A 25,997-nucleotide genomic window follows, 5' to 3' on the forward strand; every position below is an offset into this window, starting at 1 on the left:
ATGCAGATCTCCATGAGGGAGGAGTATGTGATATCAGTCACTATGTGAGTATTAGGGGTCGGAGCAGCGCTAGAACTGTATGAGGTATGCAGATCTCTACGAGGGAGGAGTATGTGATATCAGTCACTATGTGAATGTTAGAGCCGGAGCAGCGCTAGAACTGTATGAGGTATGCAGATCTCTACGAGGGAGAAGGGGTATGTGATATCAGTCACAATCAGTCACTATGTGAGTGTTAGGGGCCGGATCAGCGCTGTTACTGTAAGAGGTATGCAGATCTCCACGAGGGAGAAGGGGTATGTGATATCAGTCACTATCAGTCACTATGTGAGTGTTAGGGGCTGGATCAGCGCTGTTACTGTATGTTGTACGCAGATCTCTACGCGGGAGAAGGGGTATGTGATATCAGTCACTATGTGAGTGTTAGGGGCAGGAGCAGCGCTGTTACTGTATGAAGTATGCAGATCTCTACGAGGGAGGAGTATGTGATATCAGTCACTATGTGAATGTTAGAGCCGGAGCAGCGCTAGAACTGTATGATGTACGCAGTTCTGTACGAGGAAGAAGGAGTATGTGATATCAGTCACTATGTGAATGTTAGGGGCCGGAGCAGCGCTGTTACTGTATGAGGTATGCAGATCTCTACGAGGGAGAAGGGGTATGTGATATCAGTCACTATCAGTCACTATGTGAGTGTTAGGGGCCGGAGCAGCGCTGTTACTGTATGAGGTATGCAGATCTCTACGAGGGAGAAGGAGTATGTGATATCAGTCACTATGTGAGTGTTAGGGGTCGGAGCAGTGCTAGAACTGTATGAGGTACGCAGATCTCTACGAGGGAGAAGGAGTATGTGATATCAGTCACTATGTGAATGTTAGGGGCAGAAGCAGCGCTGTTACTGTATGAGGTATGCAGATCTCTACGAAGGAGGAGTATGTGATATCAGTCACTATGTGAATGTTAGAGCCGGAGCAGAGCTAGAACTGTATGAGGTATGCAGATCTCTACGAGGGAGAAGGGGTATGTGATATCAGTCACAATCAGTCACTATGTGAGTGTTAGGGGCCGGAGCAGCGCTGTTACTGTAGGAGGTATGCAGATCTCTACGAGGGACAAGGAGTATGTGATATCAGTCACTATGTGAATGTTAGAGCCGGAGCAGAGCTAGAACTGTATGAGGTATGCAGATCTCTACGAGGGAGAAGGGGTATGTGATATCAGTCACAATCAGTCACTATGTGAGTGTTAGGGGCCGGAGCAGCGCTGTTACTGTAGGAGGTATGCAGATCTCTACGAGGGACAAGGAGTATGTGATATCAGTCACTATGTGAGTGTTAGGGGCAGGAGCAGTGCTGGTACTGTATGAGTAATGCAGATCTCTACGAGGGAGAAGGAGTATGTGATATCAGTCACTATGGGAGTGTTAGGGGCCGGAGCAGCGCTGTTACTGTATGAAGTATGCAGATCTCTACGAGGGAGGAGTATGTGATATCAGTCACTATGTGAATGTTAGAGCCGGAGCAGCGCTGTTACTGTATGAGGTATGCAGATCTCTACGAGGGAGAAGGAGTATGTGATATCAGTCACTATGTGAGTGTTAGGGGTCGGAGCAGTGCTAGAACTGTATGAGGTACGCAGATCTCTACGAGGGAGAAGGAGTATGTGATATCAGTCACTATGTGAATGTTAGGGGCAGAAGCAGCGCTGTTACTGTATGAGGTATGCAGATCTCTACGAAGGAGGAGTATGTGATATCAGTCACTATGTGAATGTTAGAGCCGGAGCAGAGCTAGAACTGTATGAGGTATGCAGATCTCTACGAGGGAGAAGGGGTATGTGATATCAGTCACAATCAGTCACTATGTGAGTGTTAGGGGCCGGAGCAGCGCTGTTACTGTAGGAGGTATGCAGATCTCTACGAGGGACAAGGAGTATGTGATATCAGTCACTATGTGAGTGTTAGGGGCAGGAGCAGTGCTGATACTGTATGAGTAATGCAGATCTCTACGAGGGAGGAGTATGTGATATCAGTCACTATGGGAGTGTTAGGGGCCGGAGCAGCGCTGTTACTGTATGAAGTATGCAGATCTCTACGAGGGAGGAGTATGTGATATCAGTCACTATGTGAATGTTAGAGCCGGAGCAGCGCTAGAACTGTATGAGGTACGCAGATCTGTACGAGGAAGATGGAGTAAGTGATATCAGTCACTATGTGAATGTTAGGGGCCGGAGCAGCGCTGTTACTGTATGAGGTATGCAGATTTCTACGAGGGAGGAGTCTGAGATATCAGTCACTATGTGAGTGTTAGGGGCCGGAGCAGAGCTAGAACTGTATGAGGTATGCAGATCTCTACGAGGAAGAAGGAGTATGTGATATCATTCACTATGTGAGTGTTAGGAGCAGGAGCAGCGCTGTTACTTTATGAAGTATGCAGATCTCTACGAGGGAGAAGGGGTATGTGATATCAGTCACTATGTGAATGTTAGAGCCGGAGCAGTGCTAGAACTGTATGAGGTATGCAGATCTCTACGAGGGAGAAGGAGTATGTGATATCAGTCACTATCAGTCACTATGGGAGTGTTAGGGGCCGGAGCAGCGCTGGTACTGTAGGAGGTATGCAGATCTCTACGAGGGAGAAGGAGTATGTGACATCAGTCACTATGTGAATGTTAGGGGCAGGAGCAGCGCTGTTACTGTAAGAGGTATGCAGATCTCTATGAGGGAGGAGTATGTGATATCAGTCACTATGTGAGTATTAGGGGTCGGAGCAGCGCTAGAACTGTATGAGGTATGCAGATCTCTACGAGGGAGGAGTATGTGATATCAGTCACTATGTGAATGTTAGAGCCGGAGCAGCGCTAGAACTGTATGAGGTATGCAGATCTCTACGAGGGAGAAGGGGTATGTGATATCAGTCACAATCAGTCACTATGTGAGTGTTAGGGGCCGGATCAGCGCTGTTACTGTAGGAGGTATGCAGATCTCCACGAGGGAGAAGGGGTATGTGATATCAGTCACTATCAGTCACTATGTGAGTGTTAGGGGCTGGATCAGCGCTGTTACTGTATGTTGTACGCAGATCTCTACGCGGGAGAAGGGGTATGTGATATCAGTCACTATGTGAGTGTTAGGGGCAGGAGCAGCGCTGTTACTGTATGAAGTATGCAGATCTCTACGAGGGAGGAGTATGTGATATCAGTCACTATGTGAATGTTAGTGCCGGAGCAGCGCTGTTACTGTATGAGGTATGCAGATCTCTACGAGGGAGAAGGAGTATGTGATATCAGTCACTATGTGAGTGTTAGGGGTCGGAGCAGTGCTAGAACTGTATGAGGTACGCAGATCTCTACGAGGGAGAAGGAGTATGTGATATCAGTCACTATGTGAATGTTAGGGGCAGAAGCAGCGCTGTTACTGTATGAGGTATGCAGATCTCTACGAAGGAGGAGTATGTGATATCAGTCACTATGTGAATGTTAGAGCCGGAGCAGAGCTAGAACTGTATGAGGTATGCAGATCTCTACGAGGGAGAAGGGGTATGTGATATCAGTCACAATCAGTCACTATGTGAGTGTTAGGGGCCGGAGCAGCGCTGTTACTGTAGGAGGTATGCAGATCTCTACGAGGGACAAGGAGTATGTGATATCAGTCACTATGTGAGTGTTAGGGGCAGGAGCAGTGCTGATACTGTATGAGTAATGCAGATCTCTACGAGGGAGAAGGAGTATGTGATATCAGTCACTATGGGAGTGTTAGGGGCCGGAGCAGCGCTAGAGCTGTATGAGGTATGTAGATCTCTACGAGGAAGAAGGAGGGTGTGATATCAGTCACTATTAGTCACTATATGAGTGTGAGGGGTCGGAGCAGCGCTGTTACTGTATGAGGTATGCAGATCTCTACGAGGGAAAAGGAGTATGTGATATCAGTCACTATCAGTCACTATGGGAGTGTTAGGGGCCGGAGCAGCGCTGGTACTGTAGGAGACATGCAGATCTCTACGAGGGAGAAGGACTATGTCATATCAGTCACTATGTGAGTGTTAGGGGCCGGAGCAGCGCTGTTACTGTATGAGGTATGCACATCTCTACGAGGGAGAAGGAGTATGTGATATCAGTCACTATCAGTCACTATGGGAGTGTTAGGGGCCGGAGCAGCGCTGGTACTGTAGGAGGTATGCAGATGTCTGCGAGGGAGAAGGAGTATGTGATATCAGTCACTATCAGTCACTATGTGAGTGTGAGGGGCCGGAGCAGCGCTGTTACTGTATGAGGTATGCAGATCTCTACGAGGGAGAAGGAGTATGTGATATCAGTCACTATGTGAATGTTAGTGGCTCGAGCAGCGCTGTTACCGGATGAGGTATGCAGATCTCTACGAGAGATAAGGAGTATATGATATCAGTCACTATCAGTCACTATGTGAGTGTTAGGGGCCGGAGCAGCGCTGTTACTGTAGGAGGCATGCAGATCTATACGAGGGAGAAGGAGTATGTGATATCAGTCACTATGTGAGTGTTAGGGGCCGGAGCAGGCTGTTACTGTATGAGGTATGCAGATCTCTACGAGGGAGGAGTATGTGATATCAGTCACTATGTGAATGTTAGAGCCGGAGCAGCGCTAGAACTGTATGAGGTACGCAGATCTGTACGAGGAAGATGGAGTAAGTGATATCAGTCACTATGTGAATGTTAGGGGCCGGAGCAGCGCTGTTACTGTATGAGGTATGCAGATTTCTACGAGGGAGGAGTCTGAGATATCAGTCACTATGTGAGTGTTAGGGGCCGGAGCAGAGCTAGAACTGTATGAGGTATGCAGATCTCTACGAGGAAGAAGGAGTATGTGATATCATTCACTATGTGAGTGTTAGGAGCAGGAGCAGCGCTGTTACTTTATGAAGTATGCAGATCTCTACGAGGGAGAAGGGGTATGTGATATCAGTCACTATGTGAATGTTAGAGCCGGAGCAGTGCTAGAACTGTATGAGGTATGCAGATCTCTACGAGGGAGAAGGAGTATGTGATATCAGTCACTATCAGTCACTATGGGAGTGTTAGGGGCCGGAGCAGCGCTGGTACTGTAGGAAGTATGCAGATCTCTACGAGGGAGAAGGAGTATGTGACATCAGTCACTATGTGAATGTTAGGGGCAGGAGCAGCGCTGTTACTGTAAGAGGTATGCAGATCTCTATGAGGGAGGAGTATGTGATATCAGTCACTATGTGAGTATTAGGGGTCGGAGCAGCGCTAGAACTGTATGAGGTATGCAGATCTCTACGAGGGAGGAGTATGTGATATCAGTCACTATGTGAATGTTAGAGCCGGAGCAGCGCTAGAACTGTATGAGGTATGCAGATCTCTACGAGGGAGAAGGGGTATGTGATATCAGTCACAATCAGTCACTATGTGAGTGTTAGGGGCCGGATCAGCGCTGTTACTGTAGGAGGTATGCAGATCTCCACGAGGGAGAAGGGGTATGTGATATCAGTCACTATCAGTCACTATGTGAGTGTTAGGGGCTGGATCAGCGCTGTTACTGTATGTTGTACGCAGATCTCTACGCGGGAGAAGGGGTATGTGATATCAGTCACTATGTGAGTGTTAGGGGCAGGAGCAGCGCTGTTACTGTATGAAGTATGCAGATCTCTACGAGGGAGGAGTATGTGATATCAGTCACTATGTGAATGTTAGAGCCGGAGCAGCGCTGTTACTGTATGAGGTATGCAGATCTCTACGAGGGAGAAGGAGTATGTGATATCAGTCACTATGTGAGTGTTAGGGGTCGGAGCAGTGCTAGAACTGTATGAGGTACGCAGATCTCTACGAGGGAGAAGGAGTATGTGATATCAGTCACTATGTGAATGTTAGGGGCAGAAGCAGCGCTGTTACTGTATGAGGTATGCAGATCTCTACGAAGGAGGAGTATGTGATATCAGTCACTATGTGAATGTTAGAGCCGGAGCAGAGCTAGAACTGTATGAGGTATGCAGATCTCTACGAGGGAGAAGGGGTATGTGATATCAGTCACAATCAGTCACTATGTGAGTGTTAGGGGCCGGAGCAGCGCTGTTACTGTAGGAGGTATGCAGATCTCTACGAGGGACAAGGAGTATGTGATATCAGTCACTATGTGAGTGTTAGGGGCAGGAGCAGTGCTGATACTGTATGAGTAATGCAGATCTCTACGAGGGAGAAGGAGTATGTGACATCAGTCACTATGGGAGTGTTAGGGGCCGGAGCAGCGCTAGAGCTGTATGAGGTATGTAGATCTCTACGAGGAAGAAGGAGGGTGTGATATCAGTCACTATTAGTCACTATATGAGTGTGAGGGGTCGGAGCAGCGCTGTTACTGTATGAGGTATGCAGATCTCTACGAGGGAAAAGGAGTATGTGATATCAGTCACTATCAGTCACTATGGGAGTGTTAGGGGCCGGAGCAGCGCTGGTACTGTAGGAGGCATGCAGATCTCTACGAGGGAGAAGGACTATGTCATATCAGTCACTATGTGAGTGTTAGGGGCCGGAGCAGCGCTGTTACTGTATGAGGTATGCACATCTCTACGAGGGAGAAGGAGTATGTGATATCAGTCACTATCAGTCACTATGGGAGTGTTAGGGGCCGGAGCAGCGCTGGTACTGTAGGAGGTATGCAGATGTCTGCGAGGGAGAAGGAGTATGTGATATCAGTCACTATCAGTCACTATGTGAGTGTGAGGGGCCGGAGCAGCGCTGTTACTGTATGAGGTATGCAGATCTCTACGAGGGAGAAGGAGTATGTGATATCAGTCACTATGTGAATGTTAGTGGCTCGAGCAGCGCTGTTACCGGATGAGGTATGCAGATCTCTACGAGAGATAAGGAGTATATGATATCAGTCACTATCAGTCACTATGTGAGTGTTAGGGGCCGGAGCAGCGCTGTTACTGTAGGAGGCATGCAGATCTATACGAGGGAGAAGGAGTATGTGATATCAGTCACTATGTGAGTGTTAGGGGCCGGAGCAGGCTGTTACTGTATGAGGTATGCAGATCTCTACGAGGGAGAAGGGGTATGTGATATCAGTCACTATGTGAGTGTTAGGGGCGGGTGCAGGGATGTTACTGTATGAGGTATGCAGATCTCTACGAGGGAGAAGGAGTATGTGATATCAGTCACTATCAGTCACTATGTGAGTGTTAGGGGCCGGAGCAGCGCTGGTACTGTAGGAGGTATGCAGATATGCACGAGGGAGAAGGAGTATGTGATATCAGCCACTATGTGAATGTTAGTGGCTCGAGCAGCGCTGTTACTGTATGAGGTATGCAGATCTCTACGAGGGTGAAGGAGTATGTGATATCAGTCACTTTCAGTCACTATGGGAGTGTTAGGGGCCGGAGCAGCGCTGGTAGTGTAGGAAGTATGCAGATGTCTACGAGGGAGAAGGAGTATGTGATATCAGTCACTATCAGTCACTATGTGAGTGTGAGGGGCCGGAGCAGCGCTGTTACTGTATGAGGTATGCAGATCTCTACGAGGGAGAAGGAGTATGTGATATCAGTCACTTTGTGAATGTTAGTGGCTCGAGCAGCGCTGTTACTGTATGAGGTATGCAGATCTCTACGAGGGAGGAGTATGTGATATCAGTCACTATCAGTCACTATGGGAGTGTTAGGGGCCGGAGCAGCGCTGGTACTGTAGGAAGTATGCAGATGTCTACGAGGGAGAAGGAGTATGTGATATCAGTCACTATCAGTCACTATGTGAGTGTGAGGGGCCGGAGCAGCGCTGTTACTGTATGAGGTATGCAGATCTCCACGAGGGAGGAGTATGTGATATCAGTCACTATCAGTCACTATGGGAGTGTTAGGGGCCGGAGCAGCGCTGGTACTGTAGGAGGCATGCAGATCTCTACGAGGGAGAAGGAGTATGTGATATCAGTCACTATGGGAGTGTTAGGGGCCGGAGCAGCGCTGGTACTGTAGGAGGCATGCAGATCTCCAGGACAGCAAGGTGCACGTAGTATCAGTTACTCAGTGAGTGCTAGGGGCAGGAGTAGAGCTCTGATACGAGTCAGTGGAGTACACACCAATATACTAGGGTCACCCGAAGCCCCAGCCTCTGTATAATCCAGTAGGATTAGGCGTAAAAAGTAACCCCGACAAAGAAGCCGGTCTGGTTTTCATAACTGTTGTGGTTTTGCATTTAGTCCTTATTTTGTCAAATAAAGAATGTAGCAGGAAGCGTTATGCAGAGGTGGGTGTACTCCCTGAAAACCGAGCTCTAAGTATCTTGCTGCTAAAATACAGTGAAGGTAAATATATATGTATATATAGGTAAGTATGGGTTTACTATAGTTAGCACCCCATAAGTGTATATTTACGTATGTGTATCAGGGCGCCACGTGGACATACTGCTCTTAACTCTACATCTTCGTGACTTTATTGTGTAACGTTCATACACATATATCGACGGTGCGAAGTTGTGGAGTTCACTATAGTAAATCTAGGTTTGCACCCAAAATATATTGATGGGACACAATATTGAGGACAAAAGATTGAAAAAAATATCGACAAGTAAACCAGCCGAGATTTTCTATACCGTACTCCACATGTATATACCTACGTGGTACATATATCCTCAAGTGACGTAGATATGGAGTTAGGAGTAGTATATCTATGGTTCCATATATGCAGTGACCTTTTGATATATTGCCCCTTGATAGTCTGTCCTCGATCCTTGTACCATGATTCTCTGGGAGTCGATGTTCAGTAATGCAATCATAAGTCTATACTTACCTATATGCACTTACCTTTCGATGTATTGTCCTTCGATATTCTATCCTCAGTGTTCTTCTACGATTCTCTGGGAGTCGATGTTCAGTAGTACCATCATAAGTCTATACTTACCTATATGCACTTACCTTTCGATGTGTTGTCCTTCGATATTCTATCCTCAGTGTTCTTCTACGATTCTCTGGGAGTCGATGTTCAGTAGTACCATCATAAGTCTATACTTACCTATATGCACTTCCCTATCGATGTATTGTCCTTCGATATTCTATCCTCAGTGTTCTTCTACGATTCACTGGGAGTCGATTTTCAGTAGTACAATAATAAGTCTATACTTACCTATATGCACTTACCTTTCGATGTGTTGTCCTTCGATATTCTATCCTCGGTGTTCTTCTACTATTCTCTGGGAGTCGATGTTCAGTAGTACAATCATAAGTCTATACTTACCTATATGCACTTACCTTTCGATGTGTTGTCCTTCGATATTCTATCCTCGGTGTTCTTCTACTATTCTCTGGGAGTCGATGTTCAGTAGTACAATAATAAGTCTATACTTACCTATATGCACTTACCTTTCGATGTGTTGTCCTTTCGATATTCTATCCTCGGTGTTCTTCTACTATTCTCTGGGAGTCGATGTTCAGTAGTACAATCATAAGTCTATACTTACCTATATGCACTTACCTTTCGATGTATTGTCCTTCGAAATTCTATCCTCGGTGTTCTTCTACGATTCTCTGGGAGTCGATGTTCAGTAGTACAATCATAAGTCTATACTTACCTATATGCACTTACCTTTCGATGTGTTGTCCTTCGATATTCTATCCTCGGTGTTCTTCTACGATTCACTGGGAGTCGATGTTCAGTAGTACAATAATAAGTCTATACTTACCTATATGCACTTACCTTTCGATGTGTTGTCCTTCGATATTCTATCCTCAGTGTTCTTCTACGATTCTCTGGGATTCGATGTTCAGTAGTACAATAATAAGTCTATACTTACCTATATGCACTTACCCTTCGATGTATTGTCCTTCGATTTTCTATCCTCAATGTTCTTCTACAATTGTCTGGTAGTCGATGTTCAGTGGTACAATCGTACCTTTATATATGTATAGGAACATGAATGTTTACAAACCTTTGCTGTATTTTTCATTTCTCACTGCAGGTTCTCAACTGGCAAACACCACCACACCTCCCACAGCAACAAATGCAATGACAAGTGGCAGTACCAACTCAACCACAATGTCTGCCATGACCAGCGCCACCACAACCATGACCAACACAAGCACACCAATGACAGGCATGACCAATGCCACCACAACAATGACAAGCATGACCATCACAACCACGCCAATGAGTGGCATGACCAATGCCCCCACATCAATGACAAGCATGACCAATACAACTACACCAATGACGGCCATGACCAACACAACCACACCAATGACTGGCATGACCAACGCCACCACAACAATGACTGGCATGACCAACGCCACCACAACAATGACAAGCATGACCAATACAACTACACCCATGACCGCCATGGCCAACACAACCACACCAATGACTGGCATGACCAACGTCACCACAACAATGACAAGCATGACCAACACAACCACGCCAGTGAATGGCATGACCAATGCCACCACATCAATGACAAGCATGCCCAATACAAGTACACCAGTGAGTGGCATGACCAACACAACAACACCCATGACTGTCATGACCAACACAACCACTCCAATGACTGGCATGACCAACGCCACCACAACAATGACAAGCATGACCAATACAACTACACCAATGACTGCCATGACCAACACAACCACATCAATGACTGGCATGACCAATGCCACCACAACAATGACAAGCATGACCAATACAACTACACCAGTGAGTGGCATGACCAACGCAACCACACCAATGACAGGCACTGTGACCGGCACCACAGGTATGTAAATTCAGTTTAGAATAATTGACCAATGAACAACCCTCATGACATTGATGAATTTGTTTTTATTTTAGATAGCGTATTTAATATTTAATGTGTTTTATTGAATTATTTGTCTCCCAAGCCTGTATATATGTGTGTATGGATATAGGCCGAGCCTATAAGAGGTTGAGGTGGGCTGAGGGAGGGTACTGAGAGGGTAAGGTGGGCTGAGGGAGAGTACTGAGAGGGTAAGGTGGGCTGAGGGAGAGTACTGAGAGGTTGAGGTGGGCTGAGGGAGAGTACTGAGATTGTTGAGGTGGGCTGAGGGAGAGTACTGAGAGGGTAAGGTGGGCTGATGGAGAGTACTGAGAGGTTAAGGTGGGCTGAGGGAGAGTACTGAGAGGGTAAGGTGGGCTGAGGGAGAGTACTGAGAGGGTAAGGTGGGCTGAGGGAGAGTACTGAGAGGTTAAGGTGGGCTGAGGGAGAGTACTGAGAGGGTAGGTGGACTTATGGAGAGTACTGAGAGGTTGAGGGGGGCTGAGGGAGAGTACTGAGAGGTTGAGGTGGGCTGATGGAGAGTGCTGAGAGGGTAAGGTGGGCTGATGGAGAGTGCTGAGAGGTTGAGGTGGGCTGACGGAGAGTACTGAGAGGGTATGGTGGGCTGAGGGAGGGTACTGAGAGGGTAAGGTGGGCTGAGGGAGAGTACTGAGAGGGTAAGGTGGGCTGACGGAGAGTGCTGAGAGGTTGAGGTGGGCTGACGGAGAGTACTGAGAGGGTATGGTGGGCTGACGGAGAGTACTGAGAGGGTAAGGTGGGCTGAGGGAGGTACTGAGAGGGTAAGCTGGGCTGATGGAGAGTACTGAGAGGGTAAGGTGGGCTGAGGGAGAGTACTGAGAGGGTAAGGTGGGCTGAGGGACAGTACTGAGAGGGTAAGGTGGGCTGAGGGAGAGTACTGAGAGGGTAAGGTAGGCTGAGGGACAGTACTGAGAGGGTAAGGTGGGCTGATGGAGAGTACTGAGAGGGTAAGGTGGGCTGAGGGAGAGTACTGAGAGGTTGAGGTGGGCTGAGGGAGAGTACTGAGAGGTTGAGGTGGGCTGAGGGAGAGTACTGAGAGGGTAAGGTGGGCTGAGGGAGAGTACTGAGAGGTTGAGGTGGGCTGAGGGAGAGTACTGAGAGGTTGAGGTGGTCTGAGGGAGAGTACTGAGAGGGAAAGGTAGGCTGAGGGACAGTACTGAGAGGGTAAGGTGGGCTGAGGGAGAGTACTGAGAGGGTAAGGTGGGCTGAGGGAGAGTACTGAGAGGGTAAGGTGGGCTGAGGGAAGGTACTGAGAGGGTAAGGTGGGCTGACGGAGAGTACTGAGAGGTTGAGGTGGGCTGAGGGAGAGTACTGAGAGGATAAGGTGGGCTGAGGGAGAGTACTGAGAGGGTAAGGTGGGCTGACGGAGAGTACTGAGAGGTTGAGGTGGGCTGAGGTAGAGTACTGAGAGGGTAAGGTGGGCTAAGGGAGAGTACTGAGAGGTTGAGGTGGGCTGAGGGAGAGTACTGAGAGGGTAAGGTAGTCTGAGGGACAGTACTGAGAGGGTAAGGTGGGCTGAGGGAGAGTACTGAGAGGGTAAGCTGGGCTGAGGGAGGGTACTGAGAGGGTAAGGTGGGCTGAGGGAGAGTACTGAGAGGGTAAGGTGGGCTGTGGGAGAGTACTGAGAGGGTAAGGTGGGCTGAAGGAGAGTACTGAGAGGGTAAAGTGGGCTGACAGAGAGTACTGAGAGGTTGAGGTGGGCTGAGGGAGAGTACTGAGAGGGTAAGGTGGGCTGAGGGAGAGTACTGAGAGGGTAAGGTGGGCTGAGGGACAGTACTGAGAGGGTAAGGTAGGCTGATGGAGATCACTGAGAGGTTAAGGTGGGCTGAGGTAGGGTACTGAGAGGGTAAGGTGGGCTGAGGGAGAGTACTGAGAGGGTAAGGTGGGCTGATGGAGAGTACTGAGAGGGTAAGGTGGGCTAAGGGAGAGTACTGAGAGGGTAAGGTGGGCTGAGGGAGAGTACTGAGAGGGTAAGGTGGGCCGAGGGAGAGTACTAAGAGGGTAAGGTAGGCTGAGGGACAGTACTGAGAGGGTAAGGTGGGCTGAGGGAGAGTACTGAGAGGGTAAGGGGGGCTGATGGAGAGTACTGAGAGGGTAAGGTGGGCTGACAGAGAGTACTGAGAGGGTAAGGTGGGCTGATGGAGAGTACTGAGAGGGTAAGGTGGGCTAAGGGAGAGTACTGAGAGGGTAGGGTGGGCTGAGGGAGAGTTCTGAGAGGGTAAGGTGGGCCGAGGGAGAGTACTAAGAGGGTAAGGTAGGCTGAGGGACAGTACTGAGAGGGTAAGGTGGGCTGAGGGAGAGTACTGAGAGGGTAAGGTGGGCTGATGGAGAGTACTGAGAGGGTAAGGTGGGCTGAGGGAGGTACTGAGAGGGTAAGGTGGGCTGAGGGAGAGTACTGAGAGGGTAAGGTGGGCTGAGAGACAGTACTGAGAGGGTAAGGTGGGCTGAGGGAGAGTACTGAGAGGTTAAGGTGGGCTGAGGGAGAGTACTGAGAGGGTAAGGTGGGCTGAGGGAGAGTGTAGGAAAGTACCATCTTGCCTGGCATGTTACCCCCATATTTCACTGTATATATGTTGTTTTAGTTGTGTGTGTCACTGGGACCCTGCCAGCCAGGGCCCCAGTGCTCATAAGTGTGCCCTGTATGTGTTACCTGTGTTATGACTAACTATCTCACTGAGGCTCTGCTATTCAGAACCTCAGTGTTTATGCTCTCTCATTTCTTTCCAAATTGTCACTATCAGGCTAGTGACCAATTTCACCAATTTACATTGGCACACTGGAACACCCTTATAATTCCCTAGTATACGGTACTGAGGTACCCAGGGTATTGGGGTTCCAGGAGATCCCTATGGGCTGCAGCATTTCTTATGCCACCCATAGGGAGCTCTGACAATTCTTACACAGGCCTGCCACTGCAGCCTGAGTGAAATAATGCCAACATTATTTCACAGCCATTTTTCACTGCACTTAAGTAACTTATAAGTCACCTATATGTCTAACCTCTACCTAGTAAAGGTTGGGTGCTAAGTTACTTAGGCCCATATTTATACTTTTTGACGCACAACTGCGCCAATGCAGTTGTGCGTCAAAAAATTTACCGCCGGCTAACGCCATTCCAAAGCGCCATGCGGGCGCCGTATTTATTGAATGACGTTAGCCGGCGCTGCGGACTGGTGTGCGTCAAAAAAAATGACTCACACCAGCCAGCGCCGGCGTAGGGGAAAATGGAGCTTGGGCGTCAAAAAATGGGGCAAGTCAGGCTGAGGCAAAATTTTGGCCTCAACCCGATTTGCGCCATTTTTTTCGACGCCCAACCCCCATTTAAATGACTCCTGTCTTAGCAAAGACAGGAGTCATGCCCCCTTGCCCAATGGCCATGCCCAGGGGACTTATGTCCCCTGGGCATGGTCATTGGGCATAGTGGCATGTAGGGGGGCACAAATCAGGCCCCACTATGCCACAAAAAAAATACGAAAAAAAATACCTACCTGCACTTACCTTTCTTTCCCTGGGATGGGTCCCTCCATCCTTGGGTGTCCTCCTGGGGTGGGCAAGGGTGGCAGGGGGTGCCCCTGAGGGCATGGGAGGGCACCTCTGGGCTCCTTCCGAGCCCACAGGTCCCTTAACGCCTGCCCTGACCCAGGCGTTAAAAAACGGCGCCCAGCCTGATGGGCGCCGTTTTTTAAGGCCTGCCCCCTCCTGTGCGTCAAAATGACGTCACAGTGTAAATAAGGCGCACAGGCCTTAAAGTCATTTTTTAGAAGGGAACGCCTACCTTGCATATAATCAACGCAAGGCAGGTCCCCCCTTCTAAAAAATGGCGCACATGGTGGAACTTTGACGCCCGCTGCGTCGGACGTCAAAGTATAAATTTGGGGCAGTGTTTGCGCGAATGTGCGTCAAAATTTTTGAAGCACATTCGGCGCAAACAGAGTATAAATATGGCCCTAAGGCCCATATTTATACTGTTTGACGCCGGCCTACGCCATTCCAAAGCGCCATGCGGGCGCCTTATTTATTGAATGACGTTAGCCGGTGCTGCGGACTGGTGTGCGTAAAAAAAAATGACTCACACCAGGCAGCGCCGGAGTAGGAGAAAATGGAGCTTGGGCGTCAAAAAATGGGGCAAGTCAGGCTGAGGCAAAATTTTGGCCTCAACCCGATTTGCGCCATTTTTTTTTACGCCCAACCTCCATTGAAATGACTCCTGTCTTAGCAAAGACAGGAGTCATGCCCCCTTGCCCAATGGCCATGCCCAGGGGACTTATGTCCCCTGGGCATGGTCATTGGGCATAGTGGCATGTAGGGGGGCACAAATCAGGCCCCCCTATGCCACAAAAAAAATACGAAAAAAAATACTTACCCCAACTTACCTCAACTTCCCTGGGATGGGTCCCTCCATCCTTGGGTGTCCTTCTGGGGTGGGCAAGGGTGGCAGGGGGTGTCCCTGGGGGCATGGGAGGGCACCTCTGGGCTCCTTCTGAGCCCACAGGTCCCTTAACGCCTGCCCTGACTCAGGCGTTAAAAAAAGGCGCCCATCAGGCTGGGCGCCGTTTTTTAAGGCCTGCCCCCTCTTGTGCGTCAAAATGACGTCACAGTATAAATATGGGGCACAGGCCTTAAAGTCATTTTTTGGAAGGGAATGCCTACCTTGCATATAATTAACGCAAGGCAGGTTCCCCCTTCCAAAAAATGGCGCACATGGTGGAACTTTGACGCTCGCTGCATCGGACGTCAAAGTATAAATATGGGGCAGTGTTTGCGCCAAATGTGCGTCAAACATTTTGACGCACATTCGGCGCAAACAGACTATAAATATGCCCCTCAGTGTGTGGGCACCCTGGCACTAGCCAAGGTGCTCCCACATTGTTCAGGGCAAATTCCCCGGACTTTGTGAGTGCGGGGACACCATTACACGTGTGCACTATACATAGGTCACTACCTATGTATAGCTTCACAATGGTAACTCCGAATATGGCCATGTAACATGTCTATGATCATGGAATTGCCCCCTCAATGCCATCCTGGCATTGTTGGCACAATCCCATGATCCCACGGGTCTCTAGCACAGACCCGGGTACTGCCAAACTACCTTTCCCGGGGTTTCACTGCAGCTGCTGCCAACCCCTCAGACAGGTTTCTGCCCTCCTGGGGTCCAGCCAGGCCTGTCTCAGGAAGGCAGAACAAAGGACTTCCTCAGAGAGAGGGTGTTACACCCTCTCCCTTTGGAAAAAGGTGTTAAGGCAGGGGAGGAGTAGCCTTCCCCAGCCTCTGGAAATGCTTTGATGGGCACAGATGGTGCCCATCTCTGCATAAGCCAGTCTGCACTGGTTCAGGGATCCCTCAGCCCTGCTCTGGCGCGAAACTGGACAAAGGAAAGGGGATTGACCACTCCCCTGACCTGCACCTCCCCTGGGAGGTGCCCGCAGCTCCTCCAGTGTGCTCCAGACCTCTGCCATCTTGGAAACAGAGGTGCTGCTGGCACACTGGACTGCTCTGAGTGGCCAGTGCCAGCAGGTGACGTCAGAGACTCCTTCTGATAAGCTCCTTCAGGTGTTGCTAGCCTATCCTCTCTCCTAAGTAGCCAAACCCTCTTTTCTGGCTATTTAGGGTCTCTGCTTTGGGGAATTCCTTAGATAACGAATGCAAGAGCTCATCAGAGTTCCTCTGCATCTCTCTCTTCACCTTTCACCAAGGAATCGACTGCTGACCGCGCTGGAAGCCTGAAAAACTGCAACAAAGTAGCAAAGACGACTACTGCGACCTTGTAACGCTGATCCTGACGCCTTCTCAACTGTTTTCCTGGTGGTGCATGCTGTGGGGGTAGTCTGCCTCCTCTCTGCACTAGAAGCTCCGAAGAAATCTCCCGTGGGTCGACGGAATCTTCCCCCTGCAACCGCAGGCACCAAAGAACTGCATCACCGGTCCTGTGGGTCTCCTCTCAGCACGACGAGCGAGGTCCCTTGAACTCAGCAACTCTGTCCAAGTGACTCCCACAGTCCAGTGACTCTTCAGTCCAAGTTTGGTGGAGGTAAGTCCTTGCCTCCCCACGCCAGACTGCATTGCTGAGAACCGCGTGTTTTGCAGCTACTCTGGCTCCTGTGCACTTTTCCAGGATTTCCTTTGTGCACAGCCAAGCCTGGATCCACGGCACTCTAACCTGCATTGCACGACCTCCTGAGTTGTCCTCCGGCGGCGTGGGACTCTCTTGTGCAACTTCGGGTGAGCACTGTTTCACTCCACTTTGTAATGTCTGTTCCGGCACTTCTCCGGGTGCTGCTTGCTTCTGAGAGGGCTCCTTGTCTTGCTGGACACCCCCTCTGTCTCCTCACGCAATTGGTGACATCCTGGTCCCTCCTGGGCCATAGCAGCATCCAAAAACTCTAACCGTGAGCTTTGCCGCTAGCAAAGCTTGTTTGTGGTCTTTCTTCAGGAAAACAGTTCTGCACAACTCTTCACGACGTGGGACATCCATCCTCCAAAGGGGAAGTTTCTAGCCCTTGTCGTTCTTGCAGAATCCTCAGCTTCTACCATCCAGTTGCAGCTTCTTTGCACCCACAGCTGGCATTTCCTGGGCATCTGCCCACTCTCGACTTGATCGTGACTTTTGGACTTGGTCCCCTTGTTCCACAGGTACTCTCGACTGGAAATCCATCGTTGTTGCATTGCTGGTGTTGGTCTTTCCTGCAGAATTCCCCTATCATGACTTCTGTGCTCTTTGGGGAACTTCAGTGTACTTTGCACTCACTTTTCAGGGTCTTGGGGTGGGCTATTTTTCTAACCCTCACTGTTTTCTTACAGTCCCAGCAACCCTCTACAAGGTCACATAGGTTTGGGGTCCATTTGTGGTTCGCATTCCACTTCTAGAGTATATGGTTTGTGTTGCCCCTATCCCTATGTGCTCCCCATTGCATCCTATTGTAACTATACATTGTTTGCACTGTTTTCTATTGCTATTACTGCATATTTCGTTATTGTGTACATATATCTTGTGTATATTTGCTATCCTCATACTGAGGGTACTCACTGAGATACTTTGGCATATTGTCATAAAAATAAAGTACCTTTATTTTTAGTATAACTGTGTATTGTGTTTTCTTATGATATTGTGCAAGTGACACTTGTGGTACTGTAGTAGCTTCACACGTCTCCTAGTTCAGCCTAAGCTGCTCTGCTAAACTACCATTATCTATCAGCCTAAGCTGCTAGACACCCTATACACTAATAAGGGATAACTGGACCTGGTGCAAGGTGTAAGTACCCCTTGGTACTCACTACAAGCCAGTCCAGCCTCCTAGAGAGAGTACTGAGAGGTTGAGGTGGGCTGAGGGAGAGTTCTGAGAGGGTAAGGTGGGCTGACGGAGAGTACTGAGACGGTAAGGTGGGCTGACGGAGAGTACTGAGAGGGTAAGGTGGGCTGAGAGTGAGTACTGAGAGGGTAAGGTAGGCTGAGGGAGAGTTCTGAGAGGGTAGGGTGGGTTGAGGGAGAGTTCTGAGAGGGTAAGGTGGGCTGACGGAGAGTACTGAGAGGGTAAGGTGGGCTGTGGGACAGTACTGAGAGGGTAAGGTGGGCTGACGGAGAGTACTGAGAGGGTAAGGTGGGCAGAGGGAGAGTACTGAGAGGTTAAGGTGGGCTGACGGAGAGTACTGAGAGGGTAAGGTGGGCTGAGAGTGAGTACTGAGAGGGTAAGGTAGGCTGAGGGACAGTACTGAGAGGGTTAGGTGGGCTGAGGGAGAGTACTGAGAGAGTAAGGTGGGCTGTGGGAGAGTACTGAGAGGGTAAGGTGGGCTGATGGAGAGTACTGAGAGGGTAAGGTGGGCTGACAGAGAGTACTGAGAGGTTAAGGTGGGCTGATGGAGAGTACTGAGAGGGTAAGGTGGGCTGAGAGTGAGTACTGAGAGGGTAAGGTAGGCTGAGGGACAGTACTGAGAGGGTAAGGTGGGCTGAGAGTGAGTACTGAGAGGGTAAGGTGGGCTGAGAGTGAGTACTGAGAGGGTAAGGTAGGCTGAGGGACAGTACTGAGAGGGTAAGGTAGGCTGAGGGACAGTACTGAGAGGGTAAGGTGGGCTGAGAGTGAGTACTGAGAGAGTAAGGTGGGCTGAGAGTGAGTACTGAGAGGGTAAGGTAGGCTGAGGGACAGTACTGAGAGGGTAAGGTGGGCTGAGAGTGAGTACTGAGAGGGTAAGGTGGGCTGAGGGAGAGTACTGAGAGGGTAAGGTGGGCTGAGAGTGAGTACTGAGAGGGTAAGGTGGGCTGAGAGTGAGTACTGAGAGGGTAAGGTGGGCTGAGGGAGGTACTGAGAGTAAGTTCCCGAGCTTCGATCAGCCTGTCCAGTCCTGGATCCCCTGCACTGGCCGCAGGTTGAGAAGAGAATGAATTTCCACCGCTTTGCATCACTCATCGGGTGATACACTCACCGTGCAGAAGTCACTCGTCGCCGGTGCTCAGTGTAGGCCGAGGGCTCCAGGCGGACCCCAGGGGTAACAGGGCTGGAAAGGGCGGCCGCTGCTTGGGTGCCTTGTTCCTCGTCTGTGGACCCCCCAGCTTCCAGCAGTCTCTTTGCATCTCTTCTGAGGTCCGGCAGTAGCCCGGAGGTCACACAGGTAGCTCATGGTGGTGGTGCTCTCAGCGCTGAGAAGCCGGCCGGGCATCTGTGCGCTACACAAAAGACAACCGAATTGAACTCAATTGAATTGAATCTATGAAGTGACCGAATACTTTCCTATTTTGTGTTCTTGTAAATATTTACTGAAATCTGGTATTGACAAGTAACGGACAACATTTGGCGTCAAAGCCATTTGCCAACGATTCTGTGAAATTCTCTAACATTTGGTAAAAATAAATCTCTGAGTATTGGGCAGTTCACCCAGGTTGCGGGTTAGCTGCCCAGACACGTTCAGCTCAGTCTCCAAACCACGGAGAGATGTCCCCATACCCGAGGCCCGCAGGAGAGGCGGAGACGGACCCTTAGATGCGGGCACAGACCCCTGGGGCGGGGCCCTGAGCGCCCCGCTGGGCTCCACAGTCTTGACGCCGTGTCTAGGCGCCCCCGGCAGCGCTGTCCGGGACTGACCATCGCCCCACACCAGATCTGTGACACTACACGCGGCTGTCACTCTCGGGGGCCAGAGCAGGAGGCTCTGCTGGGCCCTGTCCGGTGCATCCGGGGGCCCGAAGGCTCTGCTGGCCCCTGTCCGGTGCACTGGTCCCAGGGCTCCGGGGGCCCGAAGGCTCTGCTGACCCCTGTCCAATGCACTGGCCCCATGGGCTCTGGGGGCCCCTGTCCGGCGCACTTGTCCCAGGGCTCTGGGGTCCCGAAGGCTCTGTTGGCCCCTGTCCGGTGCTCTGGCCCCAGGGCTCCGGGGGCCCGAAGGCTCTGCTGACCCCTGTCCGTGCAGTGGCCCCATGGGCTCCGGGGGCCCCTGTCCGGTGCACTGGTCCCAGGGCTCCGGGGGCCCCTGTCCGGTGCACTGGTCCCAGGGCTCCGGGGGCCCGAAGGCTCTGCTGACCCCTGTCCAATGCACTGGCCCCATGGGCTCTGGGGGCCCCTGTCCGGCGCACTTGTCCCAGGGCTCTGGGGTCCCGAAGGCTCTGTTGGCCCCTGTCCGGTGCTCTGGCCCTAGGGCTCCGGGGGCCCGAAGGCTCTGCTGACCCCTGTCCGTGCAGTGGCCCCATGGGCTCCGGGGGCCCCTGTCCGGTGCACTGGTCCCAGGGCTCCGGGGGCCCCTGTCCGGTGCACTGGTCCCAGGGCTCCGGGGGCCCAAAGGCTCTGCTGACCCCTGTCCGTGCACTGGTCCCAGGGCTCCAGGGGCCCGAAGGCTCTGCTGACCCCTGTCCGGTGCACTGGCCCCAGGGCTCCAGGGGCCCGAAGGCTCTGCTGACCCCTGTCCGGTGCACTGGTCCCAGGGCTCCGGGGGCCCAAAGGCTCTGTTGACCCCTGTCCAATGCACTGGCCCCATGGGCTCTAAGGGCCCCTGTCCAGCGCACTGGTCCCAGGGCTCCGGGGGCCCAAAGGCTCTGCTGACCCCTGTCCGTGCACTGGTCCCATGGGCTCCGGGGGCCTGAAGGCTCTGGTGCCCTGGTCCCAGGGCCCCGGGGGCCCGAAGGCTGTACTGACCCCTGTCCGTGCACTGGTCCCATGGGCTCCGGGGGCCCAAAGGCTCTGCTGACCCCTGTCCGGTGCACTGGTCCCAGAGCTCTGGGGGCCCGAAAGCTCCGGTGCCCTGGTCCCAGGGCCCCGGGGGCCCAAAGGCTGTAGTGACCCCTGTCCGTGCACTGGTCCCATGGGCTCCGGGGGCCCGAAGGCTCTGCTGACCCCTGTCCGTGCACTGGTCCCATGGGCTCCGGGGGCCCAAAGGCTCTGCTGACCCCTGTCCGTCCACTGGTCCCATGGGCTCCGGGGACCCCTGTCTGGTGCACTGGTCCCAGGGCTCCGGGGGCCCGAAGGCTCTGCTGACCCCTGTCCGGTGCACTGGCCCCAGGGCTCCGGGGGCCCGAAGGCTCTGCTGGCCCCTGTCCGGTGCTCTGGCCCCAGGGCTCCGGGGGCCCGCAGGCTCTGCTGACCCCTGTCCGTGCAGTGGCCCCATGGGCTCCGGGGGCCCCTGTCTGGAGCACTGGTCCCAGGGCTCTGGGGGCCCCTGTCCGGTGCACTTGTCCCAGGGCTCCGGGGGCCCAAAGGCTCTGCTGACCCCTGTCAGGTGCACTGGTCCCAGGGCTCCGGGGGCCCGAAGGCTCTGCTGACCCCTGTCCGTGCACTGGCCCCATGGGCTCCGGGGGCCCGAAGGCTCTGCTGACCCCTCTGCTGAGCCCTGTCCAGTGCACTGGTCATAGGGCTCCGGGGGCCCGAAGGCTCTGCTGAGCCCTGTCCTGTGCACTGGCCCCAGGGCTCCGGGGGCCCGAAGGCTCTGCTGACCCCTGTCCGTGCACTGGCCCCATGGGCTCCGGGGACCCCTGTCCGGTGCACTGGCCCCAGGGCTCCGGGGGCCCAAAGGCTCTGCTGACCCCTGTCTGTGCACTGGCCCCATGGGGTCCGGGGCCCCTGTCTGGTGCACTGGCCCCAGGGCTCTGGGGGCCCGAAGGCTCTGCTGACCCCTGTCCGTGCACTGGTCCCAGGGCTCCGGGGACCCGAAGGCTCTGCTGACCCCTGTCCGGTGCACTGGCCCCAGAGCTCTGGGGGCCCGAAGGCTCCGGTGCCCTGGTCCCAGGACCCCGGGGGCCCAAAGGCTCTGCTGACCCCTGTCCGTGCACTGGTCCCATGGGCTCCGGGGGCCCGAAGGCTCTGCTGACCCCTGTCCGGTGCACTGGTCCCAGAGCTCTGGGGGCCCGAAGGCTCCGGTGCCCTGGTCCCAGGGCCCCGGGGGCCCAAAGGCTCTGCTGACCCCTGTCCGTGCACTGGTCCCATGGGCTCCGGGGGCCCAAAGGCTCTGCTGACCCCTGTCCGTCCACTGGTCCCATGGGCTCCGGGGGCCCCTGTCTGGTGCACTGGTCCCAGGGCTCCGGGGGCCCGAAGGCTCTGCTGACCCCTGTCCGGTGCACTGGGCCCAGGGCTCCGGGGGCCCAAAGGCTCTGCTGACCCCTGTCAGGTGCACTGGTCCCAGGGCTCCGGGGGCCCGAAGGCTCTGCTGACCCCTGTCCGTGCACTGGCCCCATGGGCTCCGGGGGCCCAAAGGCTCTGCTGACCCCTCTGCTGAGCCCTGTCCAGTGCACTGGTCATAGGGCTCCGGGGGCCCGAAGGCTCTGCTGAGCCCTGTCCGGTGCACTGGCCCCAGGGCTCCGGGGGCCCGAAGGCTCTGTTGCCCCCTACCAGTGCATCGGGGGCCTGTAGGCTCTGCTGACACCTGTCCGTGCACTGGCCCCATGGGCTCCGGGGGCCCCTGTCCGGTGCACTGGCCACAGGGCTCCGGGGGCCCAAAGGCTCTGCTGACCCCTGTCCGTGCACTGGCCCCATGGGCTCCGGGGGCCCCTGTCTGGTGCACTGGTCCCAGGGCTCTGGGGGCCCCTGTCCGGTGCACTGGTCCCAGGGCTCCGGGGGCCCCTGTCCGGTGCACTGGTCCGAGGGCTCTGGGGGCCCGAAGGCTCTGCTGACCCCTGTCCGTGCACTGGTCCCAGGGCTCCGGGGGCCTGAAGGCTCTGCTGACCCCTGTCCGTCCACTGGTCCCAGGGCTCCAGGGGCCCCTGTCCGTGCACTGGTCCCAGGGCTCCGGGGGCCCGAAGGCTCTGCTGACCCCTTTCCGGTGCACTGGCCCCAGGGCTCCAGGGGCCCAAAGGCTCTGCTGACCCCTGTCAGGTGCACTGGTCCCACGGGCTCCGGGGGCCCCTGTCCGGTGCACTGGCCCCAGGGCTCCGGGGGCCTCCACCTCGGAACAAGGGAGCGGTGGGTTTCCAGCCTCCATCCCTTCCACTGCCCAAGGATTTCCTCCTCGGACACGATCTGGGCCGCCCGTGACCTCACCCGCAGCGTGCGGACGTCCAGGGACTTCCCAGTGGAAGGAAAACACCAGAAGAAACCAGTCCCTGATGCCGATTGGAAGGATGGATGGTTGGGGCGAGGGCTGACTCACGAGCACCTCTGGAGAACCACCGAAGAAGAGGTGCAGGCACCCCTGGGCGCCAGAGCTGCTGGGACTTCACAAGCTGTGGCACCAGAGCTGCTGAGACTTCACAAGCTGTGGCACCGGAGCTGCTGGGACTTCACAAGCTGTGGCACCAGAGCTGCTGAGACTTCACAAGCTGTGGCACCGGAGCTGCTGGGACTTCACAAGCTGTGGCACCAGAGCTGCTGAGACTAAGCTGTGGAACTGGAGCTGCTGGGACTTCACAACCTGTAGCACCAGAGCTGCTGAGACTTCACAACCTGTGGCTCCGGAGCTGCTGAGACTTCACAACCTGTGGCACCAAAGCTGCTGAGACTTCACAACCTGTGGCACCGGAGCTGCTGAGACTAAGCTGTGGCACTTGAACTGCTGAGACTTCACAAGCTGTGGCACTGGAGCTGCTGAGACTTCACAAGCTGTGGCACCGGAGCTGCTGAGACTTCACAACCTGTGGCACTGGAGCTGCTGAGACTTCACAACCAGTGGCACTGGAGCTGCTGAAACTTCACAAGCTGTGGCACTGGACCTGCTGAGACTTCACAACCTGTGGCATCAAAGCTGCTGGGACCTCACAACCTGTGGCACTGGAGCTGCTGAGACTTCACAAGCTGTGGCACCAGAGCTGCTGAGTGCACGACATGTGGCACCGGAGCTGCTGAGACTTCACAACCTGTGGTTCCAGTGAAAGAGATGCTTTGAAACCTGTGCCACCTCAGCTGGCATCTGTGTGGAAGATATTTTACAACTTCCGGTACAAAAGCTAAAAGGCATATTCAGCTGAGGATCCACAGCATTTGATGATTTAATTCCAGCCTGTCCACCCTCTTGAGGTCTGTCTGCTGGAGTGAAGCCCACCGAGCCTGCTGAGGGGACCCTTCTCTGCCAGACACCCCTCACCCAACCTCCAGGTGACTTGAGGGGACCCTTCTCTGCCAGACACACCACCCCCTCCAACCAACCTCCAGGTGACTGGAGTACGCACCGCCTCCAGAGCTTCTTTGAGGAGTCTGCGGGACCCTCTTTAAAGGACAGTCAGGCATCAAAGCTGCTGGGACTTCACAACCTGTGGCCCTGGAGCTGCTGAGACTGCACAACCTGTGGCACTGAAGCTTCTGAGACAACAAGCTGTAGCACTGGAGCTGCTGAGACCTCACAACCTGTGGCACCAGAGTTACTGAGACTTCACAACTTGCAGGTGCAGTACTTCTTCCAGGCGTCAGGTTGCTTGTTACGGGCAGTCACCGTCAGGGGGATCCTCTGGATTCTCTCTGCAGGCGTCGCAGTGGGGCTGCAGGGAGGTCGTCTTAGGGTGGACACATCGTGAAAGTCACCTGGTGGTCCAGCCGGTAGGGCTGGGATCAAAGCAGTTGTCGTCTCCTTCTTCTCTGCGGGGCTTTCAGGTCAGCAGTCCTTCTTCTTGTTAGGTCATCAGGAATCTGATTTCCTGGGTTCAGGGTCACCCCTAAATACTAGATTTAGGGGTGTGTTTAGGGCTGGAGGGCAGTAGCCAATGGCTACTGTCCCTGAGGGTGGCTACCCCCTCCTTGTGCCTCCTCCCTTTGGGGAGAGGGACACATCCGTAATCCCACTGGGCTAAATCCTCCAAAGCAAGATGGAGGATTTTCTAAGGAGAGGGTACCCTCAGCTCTGGACACTTTAGGGGCTGTCCTGGCTGGAGGGTGACTCCTCCTTGTTTTTCTCATTATCTCCTCCAGAATTGCTGCCAAAAGTGGGGGCTGTGTCCAGAGGGGGGCATCTCCACTAGCTGGAGTGCCCTGGGGCACTGTAACACCAGGATTGAGCCTTTGAGGCTCACCGCCAGGTGTTACAGTTCCTGCAAGGGGAGGTGAGAAGCACCTCCACCCAGAGCAGGCTTTGTTTCCGACCACAGATTGTGCAAAGGCCCTCACCCCATGTGGCCAGAAACTAGCCTGGAAGTGGCAGGCTGGCAGAGACTGGTCACCCTGGCACTAGCAGTTGGACTGGCATGCATCTCTAAGATGCCCTCTATGTGCATTTCTCAATAAATCCCACACTGGCATCAGTGTGGATTTATTGTGTTGAGAAGTTTGATACCAAACTTCCCAGTACTCAGTGTAGCCATTATGGAACTGTGGAGTTCGTGTTTGTCAAACTCCCAGACCATATATTCTTTATGGTACCCTGCACCTACAATGTCTAAGAATTGGCTTAGACACTGTAGAGGCATATTGCTCATGCAGCCATGCAGCTATGCCCTCACCTGTGGTATAGTGCACCCTGCCTTAGGGCTGTAAGGCCTGCTAGAGGGGTGGCTTACCTATGCCACAGGCAGTGTGAGGTTGGCATGGCACTCTGAGGGGAGTGCCATGTCGACTTAGTCTTTTTCTCCCCACCAGCACACACAAGCTGTGAGGCAGTGTGCATGTGCTGAGTAAGGGGTCCCCATGGTGGCATAGTACATGCTGCAGCCCTTAGAGACCTTCCCTGGCCACAGGGCCCTTGGTACCAGGGGAACATTTTACATGGAACTTACCTGAGTGCCAGGGCTGTGCCACATGTGGAGACAAAGGTACAATTTTAGGGAAAGAACACTGGTGCTGGGGCCTGGTTAGCAGGGTCCCAGCACACTTTCAATCAAAGCTG

General features: G+C 53.2%; 1 protein-coding gene across 1 annotated transcript in view; it reads left to right on the forward strand.

Moving 5' to 3' along the window:
- Window positions 1–25,997, forward strand: part of LOC138301448 (uncharacterized) — a 115,970-nt gene that overhangs the window by 50,514 nt on the left and 39,459 nt on the right. Inside the window, exon 2 of the mRNA XM_069241948.1 lies at window positions 9,936–10,721. Coding sequence (XP_069098049.1) covers window positions 9,936–10,721 — 786 coding nt within the window. The remainder of the gene's footprint in view (window positions 1–9,935; window positions 10,722–25,997) is intronic.

The sequence above is a fragment of the Pleurodeles waltl genome, chromosome 6 (genome assembly GCF_031143425.1).
Source record: "Pleurodeles waltl isolate 20211129_DDA chromosome 6, aPleWal1.hap1.20221129, whole genome shotgun sequence".
Lineage (NCBI taxonomy): Eukaryota > Metazoa > Chordata > Amphibia > Caudata > Salamandridae > Pleurodeles > Pleurodeles waltl.